The sequence below is a fragment of the Larus michahellis genome, chromosome 13 (genome assembly GCF_964199755.1).
Source record: "Larus michahellis chromosome 13, bLarMic1.1, whole genome shotgun sequence".
Lineage (NCBI taxonomy): Eukaryota > Metazoa > Chordata > Aves > Charadriiformes > Laridae > Larus > Larus michahellis.
Genome location: NC_133908.1, coordinates 4,816,895 through 4,839,947, shown reverse-complemented (window position 1 = coordinate 4,839,947; position 23,053 = coordinate 4,816,895). Strand labels below are relative to the sequence as shown.

Genomic DNA, 23,053 nt, shown 5'->3' with positions numbered 1-23,053 from the left:
TAATTCTACGAGTTAAAGTTAACAAGGTAAGATTGTTTTCTGTCACAGGTTTCGGTTACCTGTCCAGCCATAGGTTTTGATTGTGATTTTTATAAGGAGTGTCATACACAGGCAGGGTACTTTGGAGTCACAAGACATGACTTTTCTCCCCGCAACCTTTCAGAATGGCCCAGAGTTGCTGCCCCGGAGGGACATGCTGATTCTGCTGACCCGGGTGATAGGAACGGGTTCTCCACGGTTACAGGTGAGTCCTCGGCTTCATAACCACAGCCAGGATTCTGCCAAATTTCATCAGGATCTAACTGAGGGAAATGCACCCACCTGGTTTAAGTTTCTGAGGCTGGTGCTTGATGCCAGTTTTCTCCTATGCTTTGGTATTCTTCTTGGGATAAAATGCCTTTATCTTTTTTCCTGTGGGTTTTTATTGCACAAAACATATTCTTCAGTTTTCCATGGGTAACGTTTTATTCCTTTTCTAGGGCCTTGCTCTGGCAAAGAAATTTAGTAGTTGCTCCCCCAAGTAACCAGCAGTAAACTTTGATCTAAGGGATGAGATGGCAGAAAGGTCAAAAATAACAAAAAGGTGAAGGGTTGGACTGAACTCATCAGTTCTCATTTTTGTCACAAACCCTTGCCACTGTTCTTTGAGAATTTTTTCTCTTGTGATAGCACTCAGCCCCCACCCTACACTTGGCTTTGACCAAGTGCATAGAAGCAGGTGGTGGTGGTGGAATCTCTAATACTTCCTCACGGCATTTTAGGTTTTGGCTTCCAATGCACTGACCACCCTGTGCACGAGCAGCAGCGGGGAGGATGGCTGTGCCTATGCAGAACAGGAGGAGGTCGATGTGTTGCTTCAGGCCCTGCAGTCTCCGTGCATGAATGTTCGAGATGCAGCTCTCAGGGTAGGTGGGAATCATTCAGGGTCACACTGAATTCCTTAATTTTTTTGGGAGGTGAATTTTCTCTAACACTGAGAGGCTTAGCTATGATGCTGGTCTTTGAGCAATATGTCTGCAGAAGGAGACAGTAGCTACTGAACAATAATGCTCTAAGTAATGCTCTCTGTGCTAGATTTATCTTGCAAAAAGGAGTACTCTGGGTCTGTCCACGCCTTTGTTTTAAGACAGGTGTAATTATGACAACTTAGAATCACAGAATCATTTAGGTTGGAAAGAGACCTTTAAGGCAAGTCCAGCCATTAACCTAGCACCTTAACTTAACACCTATTTACAATTGCATAGAGCTTAGTCTTAACAAGAGGAGCTGTCAAAAAATTGCTGTGTCTGTACTGGGCCCAGTGTTTTTGGAAAGCTTGAGGCTTAGTTGCTTCTGAGGACATAAAAAAAGGAACTAAATAACAAGGATGTTTTGTTTTCTTTGCCATGGAACAAATTTCAGCTCAGCTCTCAGCCAGCTGAGTCTCTGTACTTAGGAGCAGAAAAGACTGCAGTCACCAGAGCACAACCTAGTGCCTAGTTGCCTCTCTGCAACCTGCACAGGGAGTGCTGCTCTTGAGTTTCACTGTCTCACCTGTTAGCAACAGGAAGTCCTTGATCAACGCTGTCAGCGTGCTGCACAAGCAAACATTAATTTTGACACTTCAAAACACTGAGAGATTGACTTGGCAAAGGTTTTAAGTATTTTAAAGTATCTGTTTCTAAAGTCAGATCCTTGCACTGATTCTCCTGTAAACTAATTCAGGGACTGATGGAGCTACAAATGGTTCTACCAACCCCAGACAGCGATGAAAAGAATGGACTGAATCTCTTGCGTCGCCTTTGGGTAGTAAAGTTTGACATCGAAGCTGAGATTCAGAAGCTGGCAGAGAGGTAAGAGTTCTTCCTGTCTGAATGGATTGTAAGGGGACCTCTCCTCTGCTCACCTCCTGGAGCAACACTGGCAGGGGCTTTGCCTCCTGCAGGTGGAGGGCAGCTTCAGGTCACCCTGATATTGCATATAGCAGTGGCTTCTCATGCTGAAGGGTGATCCGTCGCTTCTTTGTGTGTGCTGCAGGTTGTGGGAGTCCATGGGTCTGGAGCTGCAGCCCGACCTCTGTTCTCTGCTGATCAAAGATGTCATCTACCATGAAGAGGCAGTGCGACAAGCAGGTGCTGAAGCTCTTTCCAGAGCTGTCGCTCAGTATCGAAACCAAGCAGCAGAGGTCATGAATAAACTTACAGAGATTTACCAGGAGAAGCTCTATGTAAGTACTCTTGTCCTAAGGGGCTGACAGGCACAAGCTTGTGCTTTATTTTATATTGGTTTTCCTTTTGTCTGTCTTGAGGATGTGCATGAAGCCTACTGTTGCTGTGTTTGAGCTTATCACAGACTTCGATGTCTTGAGCCTCAAGTTATCAGCCAGTAATGGCACCATTGTACAGGAGGAAGATATGCCTTAGGTGATACAAAAGGACTGTGGCAGAGCAGGGTCAGTCTCAGTCTTTTTGGGCCTAAGCTGCCTCTCTGCTTGGTTTTTTTTTTACCGTGCTTTTCCGCTAGCGGAATCACACCTCTGTGCAGTATTATAAAATGGCATTGAAGGTATGGCTGACAGTATTCTCTGTGTGTGTGTGTTCCTTGGAAAAGGCATCCTGATGAAATTTTTTCTCCTTGCAGAGGCCACCTCCAGTTTTGGATGCTTTGGGACGAGTGATATCTGAATCACCGCCTGACCAGTGGGAAGCAAGGTACAGTCATCTTCAGATCTCATCACTTGCCGTGCATCCAAATGAGATGTTCCAGATTTTTGTTTAGAAGTTCAGGCAGCGGAGAAAGAAGGGAGTGGTAAAGGAACAAAATATATGCAGCTGTTTCATGCTGGTTTCGTGCTTCCTTCTGGTAGAGAATATTTGTGGCCCTCAAGCAGGCTGGGCAGGCAAACTGAAATGCTCTCAGTCCCATTCAAACGTTGGGTGCTGTCTTCTCTACGTCCTCCTGATAAGAACAGAGTCTTTCCCTCTCAGACTGAGTTTTGTCTTATCTTACTGGATTCCCACCTCTGTATGGATAATTCATTGTTTCAAGAGCAGCAGTGCGAGCATTAATGAACTGGACAAATTCCAGTTTGGATAATTACTTTTTGTCTACTTGCATGCCCTGTATAGGTTTAATTGAAGATCATCTCGTTTGCTACCTGTCTTAAGCTAATCTGTTCTTCAGTACTGCTGTACCTTGTTGTAGAGCTGCTGTATTTCAGCAGTAGATGAAATGATCCTGATGTCTGTCTTTGGCCCAAGTGTCTGTAGTGCTTCATCGGGATAAAAGTCATTATATGGCTGAAGGATTGTTGTCCTTTTGGGAACCTGCAGCATGGGGCTTTGTAACGAAATGCCTGTGGGTTGGACACTCTGAAGTTCTTCTGTTTCGTAATGGTTCTCTCTCAATTTCTGTAATGTACTACTGATAGCATATGTGATTGAGACCTCGAGCAAATTCTGTGTGAAGTCAGTAAGCTCACAAGCTCACCATCTTTGCAGGTGTGGCATAGCTTTGGCACTCAACAAGCTCTCACAGCATCTGGACAGTTCTCAGGTGAAGCCCCTCTTTCAGTTTTTTGTACCGGATGCTCTGAATGATCGCAGTCCTGAAGTCAGGAAGTGCATGTTAGATGCAGCTCTTTCAACACTCAACACTCATGGCAAAGTAAGTCTGAACGTTTCTCTCTCATGCAGTGGAAAAAGATGGAATGAAAATGTAGATACTGTGTTGGAGCCCACAGATTTGGTTTTGGTTTGGTTTTTTTTTTTTATTTCTTAGAGGTTGCTGTTACTTGTAACAGCTGAAAACTTTCATGTAGTAGGAATTTTTGTGTGTTAGGAGTTGTTCTGTTAGTGTCTAGTGTTGACTAAGTGTAGTTCTTCCCTGTCGTTGCTATAAAAAAGAAATAGCCCTGAATCAACCAGAGTTAAAATGGTATAAAACTAGAGGAATAAAAGTAAAGTCAGACCGCAGATCTTTTAATCCTGGGAACGTGAGAATTCCTTTTCGGGCCTCATGCAGAGCAAAACATGAAAGCTTGCTGATCGTTGGCTTAATTAAACTGAAAACAACTAAGTCATTCAGAGAATCGAGGACCATCCTCCTTCTCACTGCTAGCCTTTCTCCAGCAGGGTTAGATGCGGAGGCGTGCAGGGGGGAAATTGCTCAGCTTCTGATTTCCCCGTACGTGTCCTTCACCTCTTCTAGACAGCTCTCTGCATTCCTGTTAAGTCCAAGACAGTTGGAGTATTTTCATATTAATTCTTCTGTTTCTCAGAAAAGCAGCGTGAAGTTTGTTTTATCTTTCTTTCTGTTCTGCTTTTGCAAATGGAGCAAGCGAAAGAGCAGGCACTGATGTTTAGGCCGGCAGTCTTGCCTGGTAGCTTGTGTTGTTTCTGGCAGAACATCGTGCTGGCAGGTTTGGGGGACCTAATTTTTAAGAGCTAACTTCTCTCTAGCAGGAAATATTTGTCGCCTGTTGGGATGGCATGAGGTTTTATGTGTTGTGACACATTAAATGAACTGTAAATACAGTGTGGTTGTTCGGTTTGTTGGCTCAGAGAAGAGCAAACAAGTCCACTGAGCATAGCAAATCTCATTCTGAGTGGACTGTAGTGGCAAGTTCTGTGGTTTTGTTTTTCAGGACAATGTTAACTCTCTCTTGCCAGTGTTTGAAGAATTCCTGAAAAATGCTCCTAATGATGCCAGTTATGATGCTGTCAGGCAGAGCGTGGTCATTCTGATGGGTTCACTGGCAAAACATCTGGACAAGAGTGACCCTAAAGTGAAACCAATTGTTGGCAAACTGATAGCAGCCTTGTCCACCCCATCTCAGCAGGTAGGCGACTTCCTGGAGGAATTCCCATGTTCCGTGCAGAGGCAGGTTAACACTACGGTACTTTTAGGGATGTCAGAGGTGAAAAATAGCTCTGGTGACAGAAAGCTGTTGTTGTGGGTGCAGCCTATGGGGAAGTTTTGCTGGTGATGAATACTTTGTGATCTGATAGCTGGTGGATTATTTTACAGGTCCAGGAGTCAGTGGCAAGCTGTTTACCGCCTCTGGTGCCTGCAATTAAGGAGGATGCAGGAGGAATGATACAGAAGCTAATGCAGCTGCTTTTAGAGTCTGATAAGTATGCTGAGCGCAAAGGTGCAGCTTATGGGCTGGCAGGGCTGGTGAAAGGCCTTGGCATCCTCTCTCTCAAGCAGCAGGAGATGATGACCACGCTGACTGATGCTATCCAGGACAAGAAGAACTTCCGTCGGCGTGAGGGTAAGGGACAAAAGCTTTTCCTTCCCAAATACTTCAAACTTCTCTTGTGTGTACTACCATTGTGGTCAGATCAAATGATACCCAAACCCCGTGCTTGGTTTATCTACATTTATTTTACTAAAGTTTGCCAAGAAGGAAATGGGGAGTGTTTGTCATGGGGCCATTGATTGTGCATAGTGTCCTAAAACTGCTCTCTTTGCACTGTGGTGGAGGAAGGGTTTCTGGTCCTAAACAATGTTCTTGGCGCCTCTCCGTCCCGGTTTCAAAGGCAGGTGTCGGTAGGTGGGCTCCGGCTTCCTCTGAGACTGTACATATTCGGCTCCAGCTGGTCCACAGGGGCTTTCACAGCTTATTTGTTTCTTTTGCTGCTGAACATTTCCTCTCCTTATTTCTGCTTATCTAAGCTGGGACTCAGAGGACTGTTACATGTTTTTAGTGCTCCTGGGCTTCTTGTTGTCCTTTCTGAGACCAGACATCCCTACCGCAGCACTAGCCACTAGTGCAAGAAGGCCAGAAACCTTCAGCTTTGAGATTTGAGTGCTTTTGGAGAAATTCTACAGAGATTTGGCAAATTCTATCTTCACTTTCCATTCCTTTTAAATGAAGTTGTATTTTCCTCTCTGACTGTCCTTTTTGGTTTTTTAGGGGCTCTGTTTGCCTTCGAGATGCTCTGCAGCATGCTTGGAAAGCTCTTTGAGCCCTATGTGGTTCATGTGCTGCCTCACTTGCTGCTTTGCTTTGGAGATGGGAACCAGTACGTGCGAGAGGTAAGATGCTTTAAATTTCTAAGAACAGAGCGTTAAGAGGAAACTGAAATGGAATGGATAGGAATACTGTTTGTAACTAGGCAAACTGAGAAGGTGGGTCTATCCCTTGAGATAGCACTAATACAATTTGATTTTCTTAATAACTGAAAGCATCTTATTTCATTGGCCATTGATTGGGGGAGGTACTTGGCTGGCTGCATCATTGTACTTAGAGACTGTTTTATGTGAAGGCTTTGTTCACGTTGAGTCTCTGAGGAAGGACAAAGCACGCGTTGTGACACAGCTTGTAAATGTTCTCTTCTCCTTGGAGGCTGCAGATGACTGTGCCAAAGCCGTGATGAGCAACTTGAGTACTCATGGAGTGAAGCTGGTTTTGCCATCGCTTCTTGCAGCGCTAGAAGAGGAATCTTGGAGAACCAAAGCTGGTATGGACCAATATCTGACTGATGGAGAGTAACTGCCAGTTCCCTTCGCTGTCGTTCCCCTTGTTTATTCCTTCATCCCTACAGGTGGCTGTGGTAGTTTATCGTCTCATAAGGAGGCTGTGGAAATTACAGCTTTTGAGATAGAAAAATGAGTTCCCTGACACATTTGAGCAACTTTGTCCCCCCACAGCAGATTCAAGGGACGCTTTTTACCCCTCATCTCTCTGGAAGTACTCCAGAAGCTGGAATTTCTCCCCCCTCCCTTCTTTTCCCTGGTACAACAAAAAAGTAATTTTTAGTGTCTTAAAGTGGTGTAGAGTGGCTTTTTTTCAGCCATTCTGTATGTTCTCTGACTTGTCGTACCACTTGTAGATTTGAGTTTGAGGTAAATGTGTTCATCTTCTCATATCTCTGCTTAATGCTGTGTATTGTTTTGTGTTTTGTCTTTTTTTCCTCTTCCTTTTCATGTACTTCATGCACAGGATCAGTGGAACTGCTGGGGGCGATGGCGTACTGTGCTCCCAAACAGCTCTCTTCCTGCTTACCCAATATTGTGCCAAAACTTACTGAAGTGCTCACAGATTCTCACGTGAAGGTGCAGAATGCAGGTCAGCAGGCTCTCCGGCAGATTGGGTCCGTCATCAGGAATCCAGAGATCCTGGGTAAGAACTGTCTGCATCTCTGATGTCCTGACGTGACCGTGGTTTATAATAGCAAGGTTTGTGTTCACAGCATTTAGGATTAAATCCAAACTTCTATAGAAATGAAACTACTCCTAGAAAAGTGTAACATGAAAGTTTACCGGCTGCTGTCTGCTTCAAGGCTTTTTGAACGCTCCTGTCCATTTTGTCAGCTAATGTTTATAGGGTTTCCTCTGCCCCTGTGCTGCTAATTGCTTTAGAAGGATTTAAACCATCCCATGAGGGAACACCAGCTCACCCTGACATGCGTTTTTGTTTTGTGTACAAATAAAGTCTTTTCTCTCCTTTTTAAAAATGTTCAGCAATCGCTCCAGTTCTGTTGGATGCTCTCACTGACCCCTCCAGGAAGACCCAGAAGTGTCTGCAGACTCTACTGGATACCAAATTTGTCCATTTCATTGATGCTCCATCCCTAGCGCTGATCATGCCGATTGTTCAAAGAGCTTTTCAAGATCGTTCCACAGACACCAGGAAAATGGCTGCCCAGATCATCGGGAACATGTATTCCCTGACCGATCAGAAGGTACAGTGCTGAAAACCCTTTCTAACTGTATGCTGTATTTACTGCGTAGGAGGTGACTGAACAAGCACTAGAGAGAATTTATTTGGTTTGGAGACTTTGCTGTTAAGGTAGACAGTGTTACAATCCACACAGCTTCTTTAATTAAATGTATGTAGATGAACACATGACAGCTTTAAAGACAGTGATAATTCTCAGGTGCTTAAGACTGCCAGCTTTGTACTTTGGTCATCTAGTTATTACCAGATTTATCCCTGCAAAAAGGTCTTGCGATTTTTACCATATAAGAAATGCCTTAACAAACAAACAAGCAAAACCAGTGCCAGTGAAACACAGATCAGCTGCTTACAAATGGATCCAGGGTTTGTTTGAAAAGTATTTGTGGAACCTCACTGTAGGCTAAAGATCTGTGTTTAATTTTTGTGTTGATAATCTCTACCTTTAAACCTTGTGCAAATGTTAGAGTGTTGGATTTTCCTTAGATACAAAGTGCTAGGCTGCTGTGGGTGAGCACCAAAAAAGTTTTGGGTGATCTGCACAGAACGTATGTTGCTTAGACTTACAGAACAATGCAGTGTGCTTATTTGCAGGATTGTGAGAGCAACTGCTTAAACTCTCAGGCTGTTAAGGATGATTGCTGAATGCCCTTTACGTGAAGGTGACTTAGGTTTCTTTCTCATTTTGAATCTAGTTCTTACTTTTTGGGCTCTTTCTTTCAGGATCTGGCTCCTTACCTACCCAGTGTGACTCCTGGACTGAAGGCATCTCTGTTGGATCCTGTACCTGAAGTAAGTTGGATTTTTTTGTACAAATACAATGTGTTTTTCAGTGCATTAGGCTAGACTTTGTCCTAACCTTCTGTAGATCTGTAATCAGTCTGACGCATCTGTTCTAGTAACTTTGACTGGGTATTTTGCAAATCTCTGTTCCTCTTGTCCGTTAGGTGCGTACGGTGTCGGCAAAGGCACTGGGAGCCATGGTGAAGGGCATGGGAGAATCGTGCTTTGAGGATTTGTTGCCATGGCTGATGGAGACACTGACATATGAGCAGAGCTCAGTGGATCGATCTGGTGCTGCTCAAGGTGGGGACAGCTGTGTCTGAATACTGAGCTCAGACTTTCTCCTGTTAAATCAGATTAGCTTGTTCTTACATTCATCAGCTCTGTTCCCTGCTTTTTTTCCCCAGGTCTGGCTGAAGTTATGGCTGGTTTGGGGGTAGAAAAGCTGGAGAAACTTATGCCAGAGATTGTAGCTACTGCCAGTAAAGTGGATATTGCTCCACACGTACGAGATGGTTATATCATGATGTTCAACTACCTGCCAATTACCTTTGGAGACAAGTTCACTCCCTATGTTGGTCCCATCATTCCTTGTATCCTTAAGGTATGTGGCAGAGGCCTGGAGAGTTTTATTTATTTAGAGGATAAAAAGAAGCCTCCAGAGTACTTTAAGCATCATTTCTGGTAATTGTGGGACGTGCAGACTTGTCCAGCATTGCTGGACTATAAAAAAAATAATACTTAAATTAGAAATTATTTCTTCTTCCAAGTTATTTGTTTGCTGTCTTATGTTTGTAGTCACTAGTAATTTCTTGAAATCACTTTTGTGCATTCACAGCTCTCTAGTTCATTTATTTTTCCTGGCTGAGAGGGAAAACATCATTTTGTTTTCCTCCTGTTGGTCTTGTGTGTGTGTATATACATATATATATATTGTGCTGAAAAAACACCAGCTTTCACAGACACTTTTCTCTCTCTGTTCAGGCTCTGGCAGACGAGAATGAGTTTGTGCGGGACACTGCCCTGCGCGCTGGCCAGAGGATCATCAGTATGTACGCTGAGACTGCCATCGCGCTTCTGCTGCCACAGCTGGAGGATGGCCTGTTCGATGACTTGTGGAGGATAAGGTAAGGGGTAACCACCTTATCCACAGACATTTCTCTTCCGTGGCTGAAAAACTGGTGTGATTTAGACTCTATGTTGCTCCTCAAGGAAATGCAGAGACCTTCTGGAAAGCAAAAGCAAGTGTCTCTCTTTGCTCGTTGATTTGCATATGATGCTTTATAGCACTGAGCCTGCAAAGCCCTGCCAGCCGGGGATCGGGGTCCCTGGTACCTGCGAAACATTCCTACTAGATAGTAATTCTGGTAGTGACTCTGACAGGCACTTACAAGGCAGCCGATGTGGTAATATTCAGCCCTCTTATATTGCTTTTCATTTTTCAAAATGCTGAGTAAGCTAATTCTTCTCCTGTGCATGGAAATGAGCCAGTGGGGCGCTCACAGCTAATAGCAATTGCTCAAAAATTAGTTGTACTAAAAGGCTTGTGTCAGCTGAGTGCTGATGAGGGCACTTCTCCCAGGTGAATGTCTTTTGGGTTGAGACAGACACTGGCAATGTCTCCTTCCTTTCTAGAGTCCAGGCTATTCCCTGATTCATTGCTTTGATATGGGAATTCTCTTGGCCCCTTCCAGGATGGAATTCATTCCTTCCCGTTCCCTTTACCATGCTGCTTCTCAGCCATGTGGGCAGATTGATATTGCACATGGGCTCATGCAGCATTTCATTGCTGACCTTGCTCTTTGCTTCACGTCTGTATTTGCTGTATTGTCATATTTGGGCAGGTACTGCCTGAATACCCTGCTTGTAACACTTGACTCCCTCCTGTTGCCAGGTTTAGCTCAGTTCAGCTGCTTGGAGATCTTCTATTCCATATCTCAGGAGTCACTGGAAAAATGACCACAGAAACTGCCTCAGAGGATGACAACTTTGGAACAGCCCAGTCAAACAAGGTAAAGCTGTTCTTGTCTGTTGTGCCTTTATTTTTTATTTATTTTTTTTTAATCAGCATGGAAAGCCTGCTAGAAAGACGTATTGAATAGTCATGTATTTTATTCTTTTTGGAAGTTTCAGGAGTGGGTAACACAGTTTTGTGATGTTTCTTTCCAGGCTATTATTAATGCTCTCGGTGTGGAGAGGAGGAACAGGGTGCTGGCCGGGCTGTACATGGGCCGCTCTGACACGCAGCTGGTGGTGCGCCAGGCCTCCTTACATGTCTGGAAGATCGTAGTCTCTAACACTCCTCGCACGCTGCGTGAAATTTTGCCAACCCTCTTTGGGCTTCTGCTGAAATTCTTGGCCAGCACTTGTGCAGATAAGCGAACGGTGAGAAACTGAGTAATGCCTTACCTCTTACCGCAGGTGACCATATAAACTAATTCCTGAAGAACACGGGATGATTCTTTTTGATAAATCACTTCAAGGCTGTCATTAATTTAACTGTTCTGAGCATGAATATGTCTGAGTTCTCTCTTTGCTGAGGGCAACTGTGATGACAGTAAAACTATTTTTCTGTGGTTACTTACAACAGCAGTGTTTCCATTTCTACTGCTCTGTCTATACTGTGAACAGTAGTTTTTGGTCAAAAGTTAATATTAACTCACAGTTCACCGTCTTAACTTTTACAAAACAGTAAAACAGTTAATGAATAAATGTTTGGGGACAGGTTGCAGCACGGACATTAGGAGACCTTGTCCGCAAGCTAGGGGAGAAGATCCTTCCTGAAATCATTCCTATTCTGGAAGATGGACTGAGGTCGGACAAGAGTGACGAGAGGCAAGGAGTCTGCATTGGGTTGAGTGAGATAATGAAATCCACCAGCAGGGACGCGGTAAGTTGTATGGGGAAGGTGAAATCTCCAGTTTCCTAGATATTTATGTGATGGTGCAGGTATTGCGGTTAAGACAGAATAATACAGCTCGTGCTGGGCTTGTTTTATGGACTGAATTCAGGGCTTATGACTAACGTGAGTTGCTGTTCAGGCAAAAGTATGTATTTGTATGTGTCTGTACATTTAAAACATAGCACAGTTCTGACTTTTATGAGATATAATAATAGAAATCATCCACTAGGTAGCCGTAGAGCACTTCAAATGTTTGTGTTGATTAATCCTCACTTTCTTCTGACATATTTCAAGCAAAGAGCAATTTAGTTTCAGTTGTGCAAATTCTGTGTTCTCAGCTACTTCACTGAGATGCATGTGTCCATTGTGCTTTAGATATTCTGTAATTTCATCTCTACATTTTTAGGTACTGCTTTTCTCCGAGTCCCTGGTTCCTACAGTGAGAAAAGCGCTGTGTGACCCTCTGGAAGAAGTCCGAGAGGCTGCAGCTAAAACATTTGAACAGTTGCACTCAACAATTGGACATCAGGCTCTTGAAGATATCCTGCCCTTTTTGCTGAAGCAGCTGGTAAGCATTGCTCAGTGTTAGTCAACAACTCAATTAATGCTGTTGTGGGACAGGTTTTGAATAATTAGCTTAAAGGAGAAGCAGGATTGTAGTGGCAGACCTTCCAGGGAATGGCAGCTGTATTTTGTCTCCTCCACAGAGACATCCTAGCCATTTGTAGGGAAGGTCTTGTGGCCAACGCATAGGCCGAAGAATTGCTACTTCTGGCCCTGCCATTGTCACCTGCTTGAGTTGCTTGGCCGCCATGCCTGATACGGAAAATCTTTCTGATGTGGCAAAAGAGCTTGGTTTGGGTTTTTGCTATATAATATGAGAGCATTTTTGGCTAGAAGGACTTGTGTGTTGGTTATATGATCACATGGCAAATTGTCACTTGAAATAGGGTTTAACTTGGTGTGTCATAAATCATCTCTCGAGTTTCTAACTTGTCTCTCTCCCTGTAGGATAATGAAGAGACATCTGACTTTGCCGTGGATGGTCTTAAACAAGTTATGGCTGTCAAGAGCCGCGTGGTGCTGCCTTATTTGGTGCCAAAGGTACAATGGGAAACCAATTTTAAACTTCAGGACTGTGCTTTTTCCTCTGCTTGCTGCCAGGTTTTTTTTGGACTGATACACGAAAAGGAAGAGCACAGTTTGAAATTTTCTCCGGATTTTATGCTCAAAACATTGTCATTTGGGTTGTGATGCATTTATACTTCGAAATCTTTCATGTTGTTGATGAAGTGAGATTCCTTCGGAGATAATTTTCTGCTGGTTTTATTTTTTAGCTGACTACTCCCCCTGTGAACACCCGGGTGCTAGCTTTCCTCTCATCAGTGGCAGGGGATGCTCTGACACGGCACTTGAGTGTCATCCTGCCTGCCATGATGTCTGCGCTGAAAGAGAAGCTGGGAACCAGTGAAGAGCAATTGGCAAGTAGCACGGCTCAGCTCTTTGTTATGACAGGTTGCCTGAAGGTAGTGCTTCGGGTTTACTTCCCAGCACAGAGTCTGTGTTCTCTAGACTCACAGATTGCATGTTTTAATTCGGTCCATTAGCTTCCTCAGGATGAGTCTTTTTGCCTGGTGGCATATTGCGAGTTGAAAAACGTATGCTTTCCAAATCTATTTGTATCCATGTAAAAGTCTCTTTGGCCTGCAACACGACACAGTTCTCAGTTTACTTATTCTTGGAGAATTGCCAGCGTGTCTAGTTAACTTTGTATTTATTCTTGCTATAGAAGACTGAGAGATTAAAGGGCTGAAGGAAGGAAATCTCCTCTTTTGCGTGCAGCACTCCTTCTGTACTGCTTTCCGAAACATCTGGTATTTGGACTCCAGAGAACATCCTGGAGTTGTGATTGCGGACAGACGTGTACATACGTTGGTGAATTAGGAATGTTAGTGACAGAGTCCTGTTGTCTGTCTGCTGTAGGTGCCCATTAGCTCAGCTTCTAGCCCCAAGTCTGCCTGGAGATCTCTAATGTACCCACAGACGTGTTTGTAATTAGTATTATGACGCATGGCATTAAACTCCCTAAATTAAGAAAATGTTATCTGACAAGACCCGCAGTGTCTGAGGGGTGAGTAAGATCGGGGAGACTGAGCCACTCTCATTTTTGTAGATTAGTCCATCTGCAGCTGGAGAACAACCTGCGCGGCAATCAGTTCAGCAGAGTTCGGCCACTTGTTAAGTTCTGAGAGTTGGTTATAGACCTGTCTCTGCTCCAGGACTGAATCAGGCCTTTAATAGTGATTTGACCAGCTATTTAACGAGAAACAATTAGCAAGTGGGATATGTTGCAGCATTTCTCTAAGACGTAATGCTGTGGATAACATGGGGAAACCTGGGGCTAAACCCGGCTTTGTTCTGTTTGAGAATTAACGTAAAGTTAATTTGGACTCTTTAGGAGATGGCAAACTGCCAGTCTGTGATCCTGTCTGTGGAAGATGATGCTGGACAAAGAATTATAGCTGAAGATTTACTGGAAGCTACCCGCAGCCCGGAGCTGGGAATGAGACAGGCAGCAGCTGTCATGCTGAATATCTACTGCTCCAAGACAAAAGCGGACTACACTGGTCATCTCAAGAGCTTGGTTTCAGGCTTGATACGTCTATTTAATGATAGCAACCCTGTAGTTTTGAATGAAAGCTGGGATGCGCTTAACTCCATCACCAAGGTGAGAGGCGGCTGAAAAAGGTGACAGTGGTAACGCCTGGCAAGGAGAAAATGGGGGTAGCTTGTAAAATACTGCCTAAATTGAGCCTTCTGTTTTGCTTGTAAACTACATTTACATTTACAAATACTGCAAAGATTTGAGAGTTGTAAGATCAGTTTGACTTAAGCATTGTGAGCCAGTAGGCGGGTCTTTGGAGGAGGCAGGACACAGGTGTCTTCTCTTGCCACACCTGAGAATAATTCACAAAGAATAGCTGGTTGCCGTGTTGCCTCATCTTTGTCTTACCCCTCTCTCCTGCAGAAATTAGACGCTGGGAACCAGCTCGCTCTCATTGAGGACCTGCACAAGGATATACGGATTGTAGGGAATGAGGCCAAAGGCGAGCATGTGCCGGGATTCTGTATCCCTAAGAAGGTAAAGGAGCAGAATGAGCGTGGATTCGTCACAGCCATAATACCCTCCTTTTGAGGGAACTGATGGATGTGACTTTACAGCTGTCAGAAGCAGCGACTGTTGGGGCATCCCAGACCTGTATGTTAGAGAGAGTTTTTGTGGGCTATCGCTGCTCTGGAGTTACCCTGCAGAAGGCTCCTCTTGTAACACGATCTCTGACAGTTCTGTTCTGCGTGTAAGTCATGGTCGCTGCCTGCTTTTTGTGGGGGAGTAAAGCTGGACTTCTCTGCCAAATTTCTCTGGTTTAAAAATTCCCTGAACCGCCACCACTTTTCTCATAGCAACTGGCTTAGTGAGGCGTAGATGCATGAAAATCAAACCAAATAGAAGTAGCTCTGTAAATGTGGAAGCAGGCAGCTGAAGGTCAACAGGAAATTGAGAGAAACTCTCCAAGTTTGTGCATCTGGTGTATAAAAGGAGCAAAGATAAGATTTTTTTTGCATCGTAGCTTCTAATCTTTCTTATCTGATTTTCATGACAGGGAGTGACTTCCATACTCCTGGTGCTGCGGGAAGGTGTTTTAACTGGTAATCCGGAGCAGAAGGAGGAGGCAGCAAAGGCCTTAGGGCTAGTTATTAAGCTGACTTCTGCTGAAGCTCTTAAACCATCCGTGGTGAGCATTACTGGGCCGCTTATTCGGATCTTGGGAGATCGGTTCAGCTGGAATGTCAAGGTGGCTCTGCTTGAAACATTAAGCCTTCTTTTAGCTAAGGTAAGTTTCAAAGTCATTGACCGTGGTTTGTGAAAGTTTTCCATGGTAACCTTCAGAAATACCTGTTGCTGTTCGTGTAACCACAGCCAGGATGTCTGCTGGTGTGATATTCAGCAATGAGACTGTGATGGCTTTGTATTCTTCCAGCAGCTTCTGGCCTACCAAAAAAGCCAGATGCTCGAATCACTGGGTTTCTAAGAAATATTGCTAAATGCTGATCCCACTTTCAAGTGATTAAAAACTACCATGTAATTAATTTCTCCCGTGTCCACTATTTTTATGAATTACTAACTGCAAAGATGATCATCTTGTGTGTCTTTGAACTGAGCTGAGCCTTTTTTTTAGTGCTCTGTACGCAAAAGGCTGTTCATGATAGTGTAAAATTTTTCAGCAACGTTACCCTTGTATTTCAGTATGCGGAAAACACGATTAGATTTGGAAAGGTAAAAGTTTTGTGGTAAAGCATTGTTTCATGGTTTTTCTCTTTCAGTAGTGTGTTAGATCTGAATAAGGGCTGTTTGTGATAACTAACTGCTGTAGAAGAGGTCGTGTGTTTTCAGGCGTTGATTTCTAGCCACTCTTTCAGATTTGACAGCACCACTTTCCCGTCTTTCATCTCTGGTATAGGTTGAGATTGCCCTGAAACCATTTTTGCCCCAGTTGCAAACAACCTTCACCAAAGCCCTGCAAGACTCAAACCGCGCTGTTCGCCTTAAAGCCGCCGATGCTCTCGGTAAACTCATCGTCATCCACGTGAAAGTGGATCCTCTCTTCACAGAGCTGCTGAATGGAATTCGTTCCAGTGATGACTCTGCCATCAGGTAAGCCGTAGGTGGCATCTCAGACCCTCCTGCTTATTAAGGATGAAAGCAAGGGCTGGGATGAATGAATAAAACTGTTACAGCTATTTGTGTAGCATTGCCCCCCACCCTAATTCTGAGAGGAAGATTTACTTAGTAGTGAAAGGAGTTGACTGTTACTGAAGGGTGGAAAACAAAGAACGGGGATGGTGGGGACTCCCTGGGTCAGGAGCTGAGCTGTGACCGTGTATCAGGGCAATATTGCCCCGTTCTCCTCTCTCCTGCACGCCCCCAGCAACCCACTGCACCCCGCTTGCAGATCCAAGACTGTATCAATTGTCAGCCTGACCTGAAGTAATGCAGCTGTTCTGGTATATGAAATACACAGATCCCGAAGAAATTAACTTCCTGATTTGAGAATTTATTTAATGTTTGAATAGTCAGAAGATATTTACGCAGTGACAGACAGACACAAGCGCACAAACACAGTAATATTCTCTAGCATGGAGCTGTTGTCAGCGCAGAGAGAGTATTGGTCTCCTAAACTGCGGAAGAAACTGTTACAGGTATCCAGAGCTGAGTTTCTCCTTTCGGGCGGGGGAGAAGCAATGTCTGACTGGACGTTGTGATCACTTGCAGGGACACGATGCTGCAAGCGCTGCGCTTTGTCACCCGAGGAGCTGGTGCAAAAGTCGATGCTGCAATTAGGAAGAATATCAGCACGGTGCTTCTAGGGATGCTGGGACACGATGAGGTACTGCGTCAGCCAGCTGCAAAGGGTTCCTGCTGTAGAAAGTCTTATTCCTAAATTTAAAATCTGAATTTTCTAGTAATTATTTTCTGAAATAACTTCCAGGGGAAATTACTAATGATAGAGTGGAAAGAAACTTAGATAAAGCATACGGTCGGGCATTTCTCGCTAAACTGAATACGGTCTGTAAAATGGAGCTCGTTGGAGCCTTGCAGAGTGTTAGCTGAGAGTCAGGGGCAAGAATTACAGAACCCTGGCCCAGTCACTGCTAACTCTCAAAATCTAATCTACGAATTGAGCGTTTCCTTAGCAACCGTGTACGCGGGTTTGACCTGCAGCTCCTCACCAACGTGTCTGAGGCAGCTCTGAAGTCAGGTTTGCTTTTTATCTTGGAGAAAACCTGCAAAATACCTTCACTACATGCCCATACGTGTGTTGGTGGGGTCTGTCATTTAGCGTGAGAATTTTTTCAGATAATGGCAGATTTTACTCCAACGAACAGGAATCTCCAAGTTTAATATAGGGTATTCTGTACATGGCAGATAGCAACAGGATCATCTGTGAAATTAAAATTAATCATCTAGTAATTTCTTCCTTTCTGTGCAACAGAGACATGCAGCTGTTGGCATGCCAGAAATAGAAAACATTGACACATTTCCACGGGATAGTAGGTCTTGGGGTGGAGAGGAGTAGTGTGGGATGGTCACATAAGCAAACCAAAACAACAAACGCTCGCAAGTTTTAAATTAAAAGTAGTATGAGCTTATCACAGAGATAAGCTTGTCTAGCCATGATTAGAAGTAACGCTTACTTTCTAGACTGTGAATCCAAACCTAACTTTTAACACATCTTTTAAAACATTCACTTTCATCTTTATGACTTTTCCATTTAATAAATCAGGACGTATATAAGATCTCTAATTTTTCTCTGATGGCTCTTTTTGACTGTGGATTTGGCTTTAAGTTCTAATATGTACAAGAAACTTTGTGAACTGACAGAAATCCACAGGTAGTAAAGGTGTCTACTAATATTTATCTCGTCCTTCCCTTTTTATTTTATATCGTCTTCTGGCACTTGCTGTTCTTGCTCCTTATCTCTGATGTGTATTGAGTGTTACTCGCTTCTTCCTCCCCTCGTTAGGACGCCACCCGCATGGCCTCCGCTGGCTGCTTAGCAGAACTGTGCGCGTTTCTGTCCGAAGAGGAGCTCAGCACTGTTCTCCATCAGCACTTACTGGGTAGGTGAAGCTGTTTACGGTGACTGGCACTGACTCTGAAAGCAGGGAAAATGCCTTCTTAGCCATTGGTTCAGGAAAACTTTGTGACTAATTATTTAGATTCCTCCTCTTTATCTAAAACCTCAATCTCTACTCCAGATTTTATTGTACTTTTCTTTGCTTATGGCTGTTCGTTTGTACACCCTGGTACATGGTTGATGCAGGGTGGTGGCTGTAATTTGGGGTTACCCATACTTTTTTTTTCTGGATTTGTTGTCAGACGAGTTGATGAAGGTACCAGTGTGGCTGAGTGACTGCTAGTGCTGACACACGGAGGGTGGGAGGTGACAAGGATGTCCAGGCAGGGTGCACAGGAGGACCATGCCACCTTTTTCGATGACATTGTGATCTTAGATTATGCTTACTGCAGACCATGTCTGATGGCTGCGGTTGCTTTTGGAGAATTAACTAATTTGCCTCTAAGTTAGACAAAACCATGAATTTTACAGCAGCTCATAGTGGTTGGGAGTGCTGTGGGATTACTCTCCTCTCTGGCATTAAAAAGGGAATCCATTTTCTGCTTTCAAGTTACAAATGACTTGTACAATTAGAGAGTCAAAGCTTGTGTAATTCCAATGACAGGTTCCTCCATGTGCTAAGTGATGTGGGCCTGACTGGGCTGGACTTGTTTGTGTCTGGTTTCCATATCTGTCTGGTAGAGGTGTTGTGTTTCAGCGCTGTTTGTGTGGCTCTTTGGGAGGAGTGGAGGAAGCAAGGCATTGCTTTAGGTGCTGTTCATTACTTCATTTTGTGGAAGCGAATTGGCAAATCGACAAAAGCTTTCTCAGATGAAGAGGAATGGGTAGCAGGAGCCTTGCTATTGTTCTGTTCTTTCATTTGCAGCAGATGTCTCTGGCATTGACTGGATGGTGAGACATGGGCGAAGCCTGGCGCTCTCCGTGGCTGTGAATGTTGCTCCCAGCAGACTCTGTTCCCCCAAATACTACGGCAGTGTTCAGGAGATGATCCTCAGCAACGCCACCGCTGACAGGGTAAGTGCTACCTGAGAGCGGGCGAGTTCTCTTGCAAGCGCTTGTTGGGAGTAGTTTTAAAAGGTGTGGAGGTTCTGTGTTACCAAACAGAACTAAAATCCCCAGGTCCAACATGAAGATTCTCCCTTGGCTAGATGCAGTTTTATAGTGAAATTATGCAAACGTTCTGATTCTTTTCTGATCTCTGTGGAGACAAAGATTAAAGAATCTTCACCTGCAGAATAGCTTTCATTGGGAGTAAATTACGCTTCTGTTTCCTTACTAAAGTTCTCATTCACGGGCCAGGTTTAAAAGAAATGCAGATATTTCATTTTAGGAGGAAGATTTTTAAATCTAGAGCTGAATGACTGATTTGGATGGGGAACCTGGGGGCTTTGTGAGACCTGTCGCCTTATTCCATGTGGCTCATAGTCGCATTTTGATTTTTTCATCCTATTACCCAGTAACATTAACCCAGTGTTTTAACGCTTTGTATGCTGCAGGTTTTTTTTAAAGACCTGTTTAGCCTTCTGCAGAAGCTCACCCATCCGTGTGACTGTCAGCCTAGTTCTAAATGCTGTTGGACTCTGCTGTAATAATACCAATTTTTGTCTTTATGTCGAAGATTCCCATTGCAGTTAGTGGCATCAGAGGGATGGGCTTTCTTATGAAATACCACATGGACGGAGGAGGGAACCTGCCTCCAAAACTTTCCAACCTCTTTATCAAGGTAAGACTTTTTATGGTAACTACCTGGGGTTGTTCTCGTGTGATCTGAGTCTTTGAGCTAACTCATGGGTGGCTTTCTCTATCAAATTTCTGTGTGCTAACCCAGCATAAAAACGGAAAGCTTGGCTGCCTGATCTTGGGAAGCTCTAAGTCCCGTAATGCTCGGACACTTAGATATGTCTTTTTGTGGCAAAGCAGACAAAATCGCTATCAGCCTGCTTTGCAGTTGTGAATGCAGTACCGCTATCCCTGCTGTAATATGGAAATTTGACTTTCGATCTTTCTGTGATAAACTTGATTCTTATGAATTCAGTTTTTTTCCTTTGCAGTAACAGCTGCCAGAGAAGGGGCGGGGGGAAGCTGTCAGGTTTTTTAAGGTTGCAAAAGGTCAAAGGGCCCTTGTTAGAAAAACATGAAATACCAACTCTTTCCTTACCTGGGTTTGCTCCAGTACTTTTTGACTTCTGCTATTGTGGAAGGGAGTAGCTCCTAAAGACTGAGATAAAAAAGAGTATTGAAGCTAACGCTTTTTCCAATTCCTATCTATTTAAATATTCTACCTCCAAATTCCTTTCTTTCTTGGTTGTTCTGGTTTTTTTGGTGTGGGGTTTTTTTTTCCTTTTTCCCCCCCTTCCCATAAAAATATCCCTCATGGTAGACAGGATCTAAATTTTGGACGTTAGAACCTCAGGACATTTTTAACGTCTTAGAAAAGGTAGGGCAAGACAGAGTGAGGGGTAGTGCTGGAGAAGGAGAGCTGGCTTTTATTTTGTCATCTTTATGGTAAATAAAAATGTGTTACATTTTCAGGTTTTACATTTCTTTTCAGTTTACTTGAAAAACTACCAAACACGGCAGCTGACATGATGCAGGCCATCGTTCTTCAAAGCAGGCTTTTTGCTTGAAATCCTACATTCTTGATATTAATTTGTATCATATTAGTGTATTAAAATATAAAAGTATCACAATACCTTTATCACAGTATTAATAACGCAGCTGACATTCAGATGTTAGATTAAATAAAAAATACAAAGCTTTTTTTTTTTTAATTTTAAAATGAAATTCACTGTTGAAATGCACCTTATACTCCAACCAGAGGTTGACTCGGCTGTTGCTGCCGATTGAGTGTATTTTACAGAGGTGCTGACACTGTCAGCTTTTGCTGTAGTGAGCGGTCATTGTCATTTCCTCAGACAGCTGAGAGAAAGGTGTGACCCTGTCACCGACCACACATTTAGAAGTGTTCTTTTGAAAAGATGGCTTGTTTTCAAGGTTTGATCTTCTCTTACTGTTACACAGTTTAGTCAAACTTGTTGATAACAAGTTTGTCTCTTGTGTACCTGTGAGTTGCAAACAACTTGCTTTTCTTGTTATAGTTTAAAATACTTCAATTAGGAAAAAAAAAAATAAACGAGTGCTTTAAATACCTGTCCTTGGTATATCTGAATATAAGTCCGTCTTTGTCTCCTTCAGTGTCTCCAGAACTCATCCAGCGACATAAAGTTAGTTGCAGAAAAGATGATCTGGTGGGCAAATAAAAACCATCTTCCCTCACTGGATCCTCAGACAATTAAACCAATTCTCAAAGCACTTCTGGACAACACAAAGGACAAAAACACCAGTGTAAGAGCCTACAGCGACCAAGCTATTGTCAATCTTCTGAAGATGAGAGCGGGTGAAGAAGTGCTTGAGGTATGAGACAGAAGAATAGTCATTGGTAGAAGGCTGTGTCGCGTTGCTCTGTGCGTGGTTCTGTGTTGTGCTCGGAGCCTCAGAACGTGCTGGCAATCTCTCACGAAGTAGATGGAGTGGGACATTCCTATTTGCGTTTAACCCTGTATCAGTATTCTCATGCTAAGCCTTGAAGAAATACACAAATTATCTGATACTGCACAACCTTACAGTGCAGTAGTAATAAAATCCAGGTATTTAACATACCTCCCGTGTTTAACATCGTAGCCTTGCTTTCAAAATGCCTTAAGCCCTTACTGTCCTGCAGTTACCTTACCTGGGCCTGATCGTTTATTGCTTTTGTCACTTGCATAATCCAACTGCAGCATTAGTGGTGATGGAGAGACTATTTTTAGGATGGACTTCTTCGTCCATCCATTCCCAGACCTCTTTTCTAAGTCTTAGCTGCTTTTCGATAGTTCCCATGGCTGGAATCATAAAACCGGAAGAAGGATTTTGGTATGCTTGAAAGATTTTAGATAAATATAGCTTGTAAGGCACTTAAATGTATTCATATTTTGAATGGTATGTCATAAGGAGTTGGTAATTGGTGTTGTCTTCCTTCTGCAGTCGGTTTCCAAGATTCTGGATGCTGCCAGCTTGGAGCTTCTCAACGAAAGCTGCAGGAGATCTCTGAAGAAGCTGGCTGGCCAGGCTGACTCTGAGGAACAAATAGACGACACTATACTGACGTGATAATAAAGCTCCAGAAGACAAGAAAACACTGAACCAACCGCTGCATCAGCATTTCAACTCCAACACCTATTTTAAATGTTTTCATTTTTGAAAATGTTAATTCTGATGGGATTTCATGAAAAGGACTCCCAGAGAGTATTTTAGTATCAAATATACCAGAATAGCCTTAATTAGACCCATATTAGCTGAAAATTGAAAATTTGGTCCCCTTTTTGAAATAGATAACGCGCAAGAAACAGATATACTAATCAATACTGGTAAATTGTGGCCAATTGTGAGATGTGGCTAGAGCACATCAGGCTTAAACTCTGGTGACACCTACTTCCTTTCCAGGGTCTGTGCAAAAACTCCAGTACTGGAAGTATTGGTTTTTTTCCATGGACCCTGTGAAGAACTCGGTGAAAGTTAAAATGTATTGTTTTTGTGTACTGCTAACTTGCTGCTTGTGACGGTTCTGAAGACTGAAAATCCCTGTAAAACAAAGTATTTAAAATAGCCTTAGAAATCACAAATGCGAAAGGGGGATTAAATGCAGTCTGTTTAAAGAAGGAACGTTTAATAAAGGCTCTGACTTTGATCCTTCTGGTGTAAACTGTTCTTTTACAAATTCATTTGTCAACAAACTTATACTGTGGTTTACTTTTTGGACCTGTTTGTCCTAGGGCATACAGTCTGTAGAGTGGGTAGTGCTGTAATCTATAAAAACGTTTTGCAAAACTCAGGCAAGCTAAGGTTTAAGAGCAAGCCAGAACTGACATTTAATGAAATTTATAAGTAATTATTCCTATTAATTTCTAAAGTATTTTTGACTACAGACGGCTTTTTAGATACTGAATTTGTGAAAAGACCTCTATTTTT

General features: G+C 43.3%; 1 protein-coding gene across 2 annotated transcripts in view; it reads left to right on the top strand.

Moving 5' to 3' along the window:
- Positions 1-22,775, top strand: part of GCN1 (GCN1 activator of EIF2AK4) — a 44,313-nt gene extending 21,538 nt beyond the window's left edge. The window contains exons 27-58 of one of the 2 annotated variants that reach the window (XM_074606023.1): positions 164-244; positions 762-905; positions 1,705-1,832; positions 2,017-2,206; positions 2,620-2,690; positions 3,480-3,645; positions 4,625-4,819; positions 5,008-5,254; positions 5,900-6,021; positions 6,332-6,446; positions 6,929-7,108; positions 7,450-7,670; positions 8,387-8,455; positions 8,611-8,749; positions 8,854-9,050; positions 9,431-9,573; positions 10,341-10,458; positions 10,616-10,831; positions 11,172-11,336; positions 11,755-11,916; positions 12,360-12,452; positions 12,686-12,829; positions 13,807-14,076; positions 14,377-14,490; positions 15,011-15,241; positions 15,869-16,062; positions 16,681-16,795; positions 17,933-18,029; positions 18,915-19,060; positions 19,665-19,769; positions 21,242-21,460; positions 22,070-22,775. In XM_074606023.1, coding sequence (XP_074462124.1) covers positions 164-244; positions 762-905; positions 1,705-1,832; positions 2,017-2,206; positions 2,620-2,690; positions 3,480-3,645; positions 4,625-4,819; positions 5,008-5,254; positions 5,900-6,021; positions 6,332-6,446; positions 6,929-7,108; positions 7,450-7,670; positions 8,387-8,455; positions 8,611-8,749; positions 8,854-9,050; positions 9,431-9,573; positions 10,341-10,458; positions 10,616-10,831; positions 11,172-11,336; positions 11,755-11,916; positions 12,360-12,452; positions 12,686-12,829; positions 13,807-14,076; positions 14,377-14,490; positions 15,011-15,241; positions 15,869-16,062; positions 16,681-16,795; positions 17,933-18,029; positions 18,915-19,060; positions 19,665-19,769; positions 21,242-21,460; positions 22,070-22,195 — 4,923 coding nt within the window. In that variant the 3' untranslated portion in view covers positions 22,196-22,775. Of the gene's footprint in view, positions 1-163; positions 245-761; positions 906-1,704; positions 1,833-2,016; positions 2,207-2,619; positions 2,691-3,479; positions 3,646-4,624; positions 4,820-5,007; positions 5,255-5,899; positions 6,022-6,331; positions 6,447-6,928; positions 7,109-7,449; positions 7,671-8,386; positions 8,456-8,610; positions 8,750-8,853; positions 9,051-9,430; positions 9,574-10,340; positions 10,459-10,615; positions 10,832-11,171; positions 11,337-11,754; positions 11,917-12,359; positions 12,453-12,685; positions 12,830-13,806; positions 14,077-14,376; positions 14,491-15,010; positions 15,242-15,868; positions 16,063-16,680; positions 16,796-17,932; positions 18,030-18,911; positions 19,061-19,664; positions 19,770-21,241; positions 21,461-22,069 lie in introns of both variants that reach the window. The other variant, XM_074606022.1, reaches the window with a different exon arrangement.
- Positions 22,776-23,053: the final 278 nt, after the last annotated feature.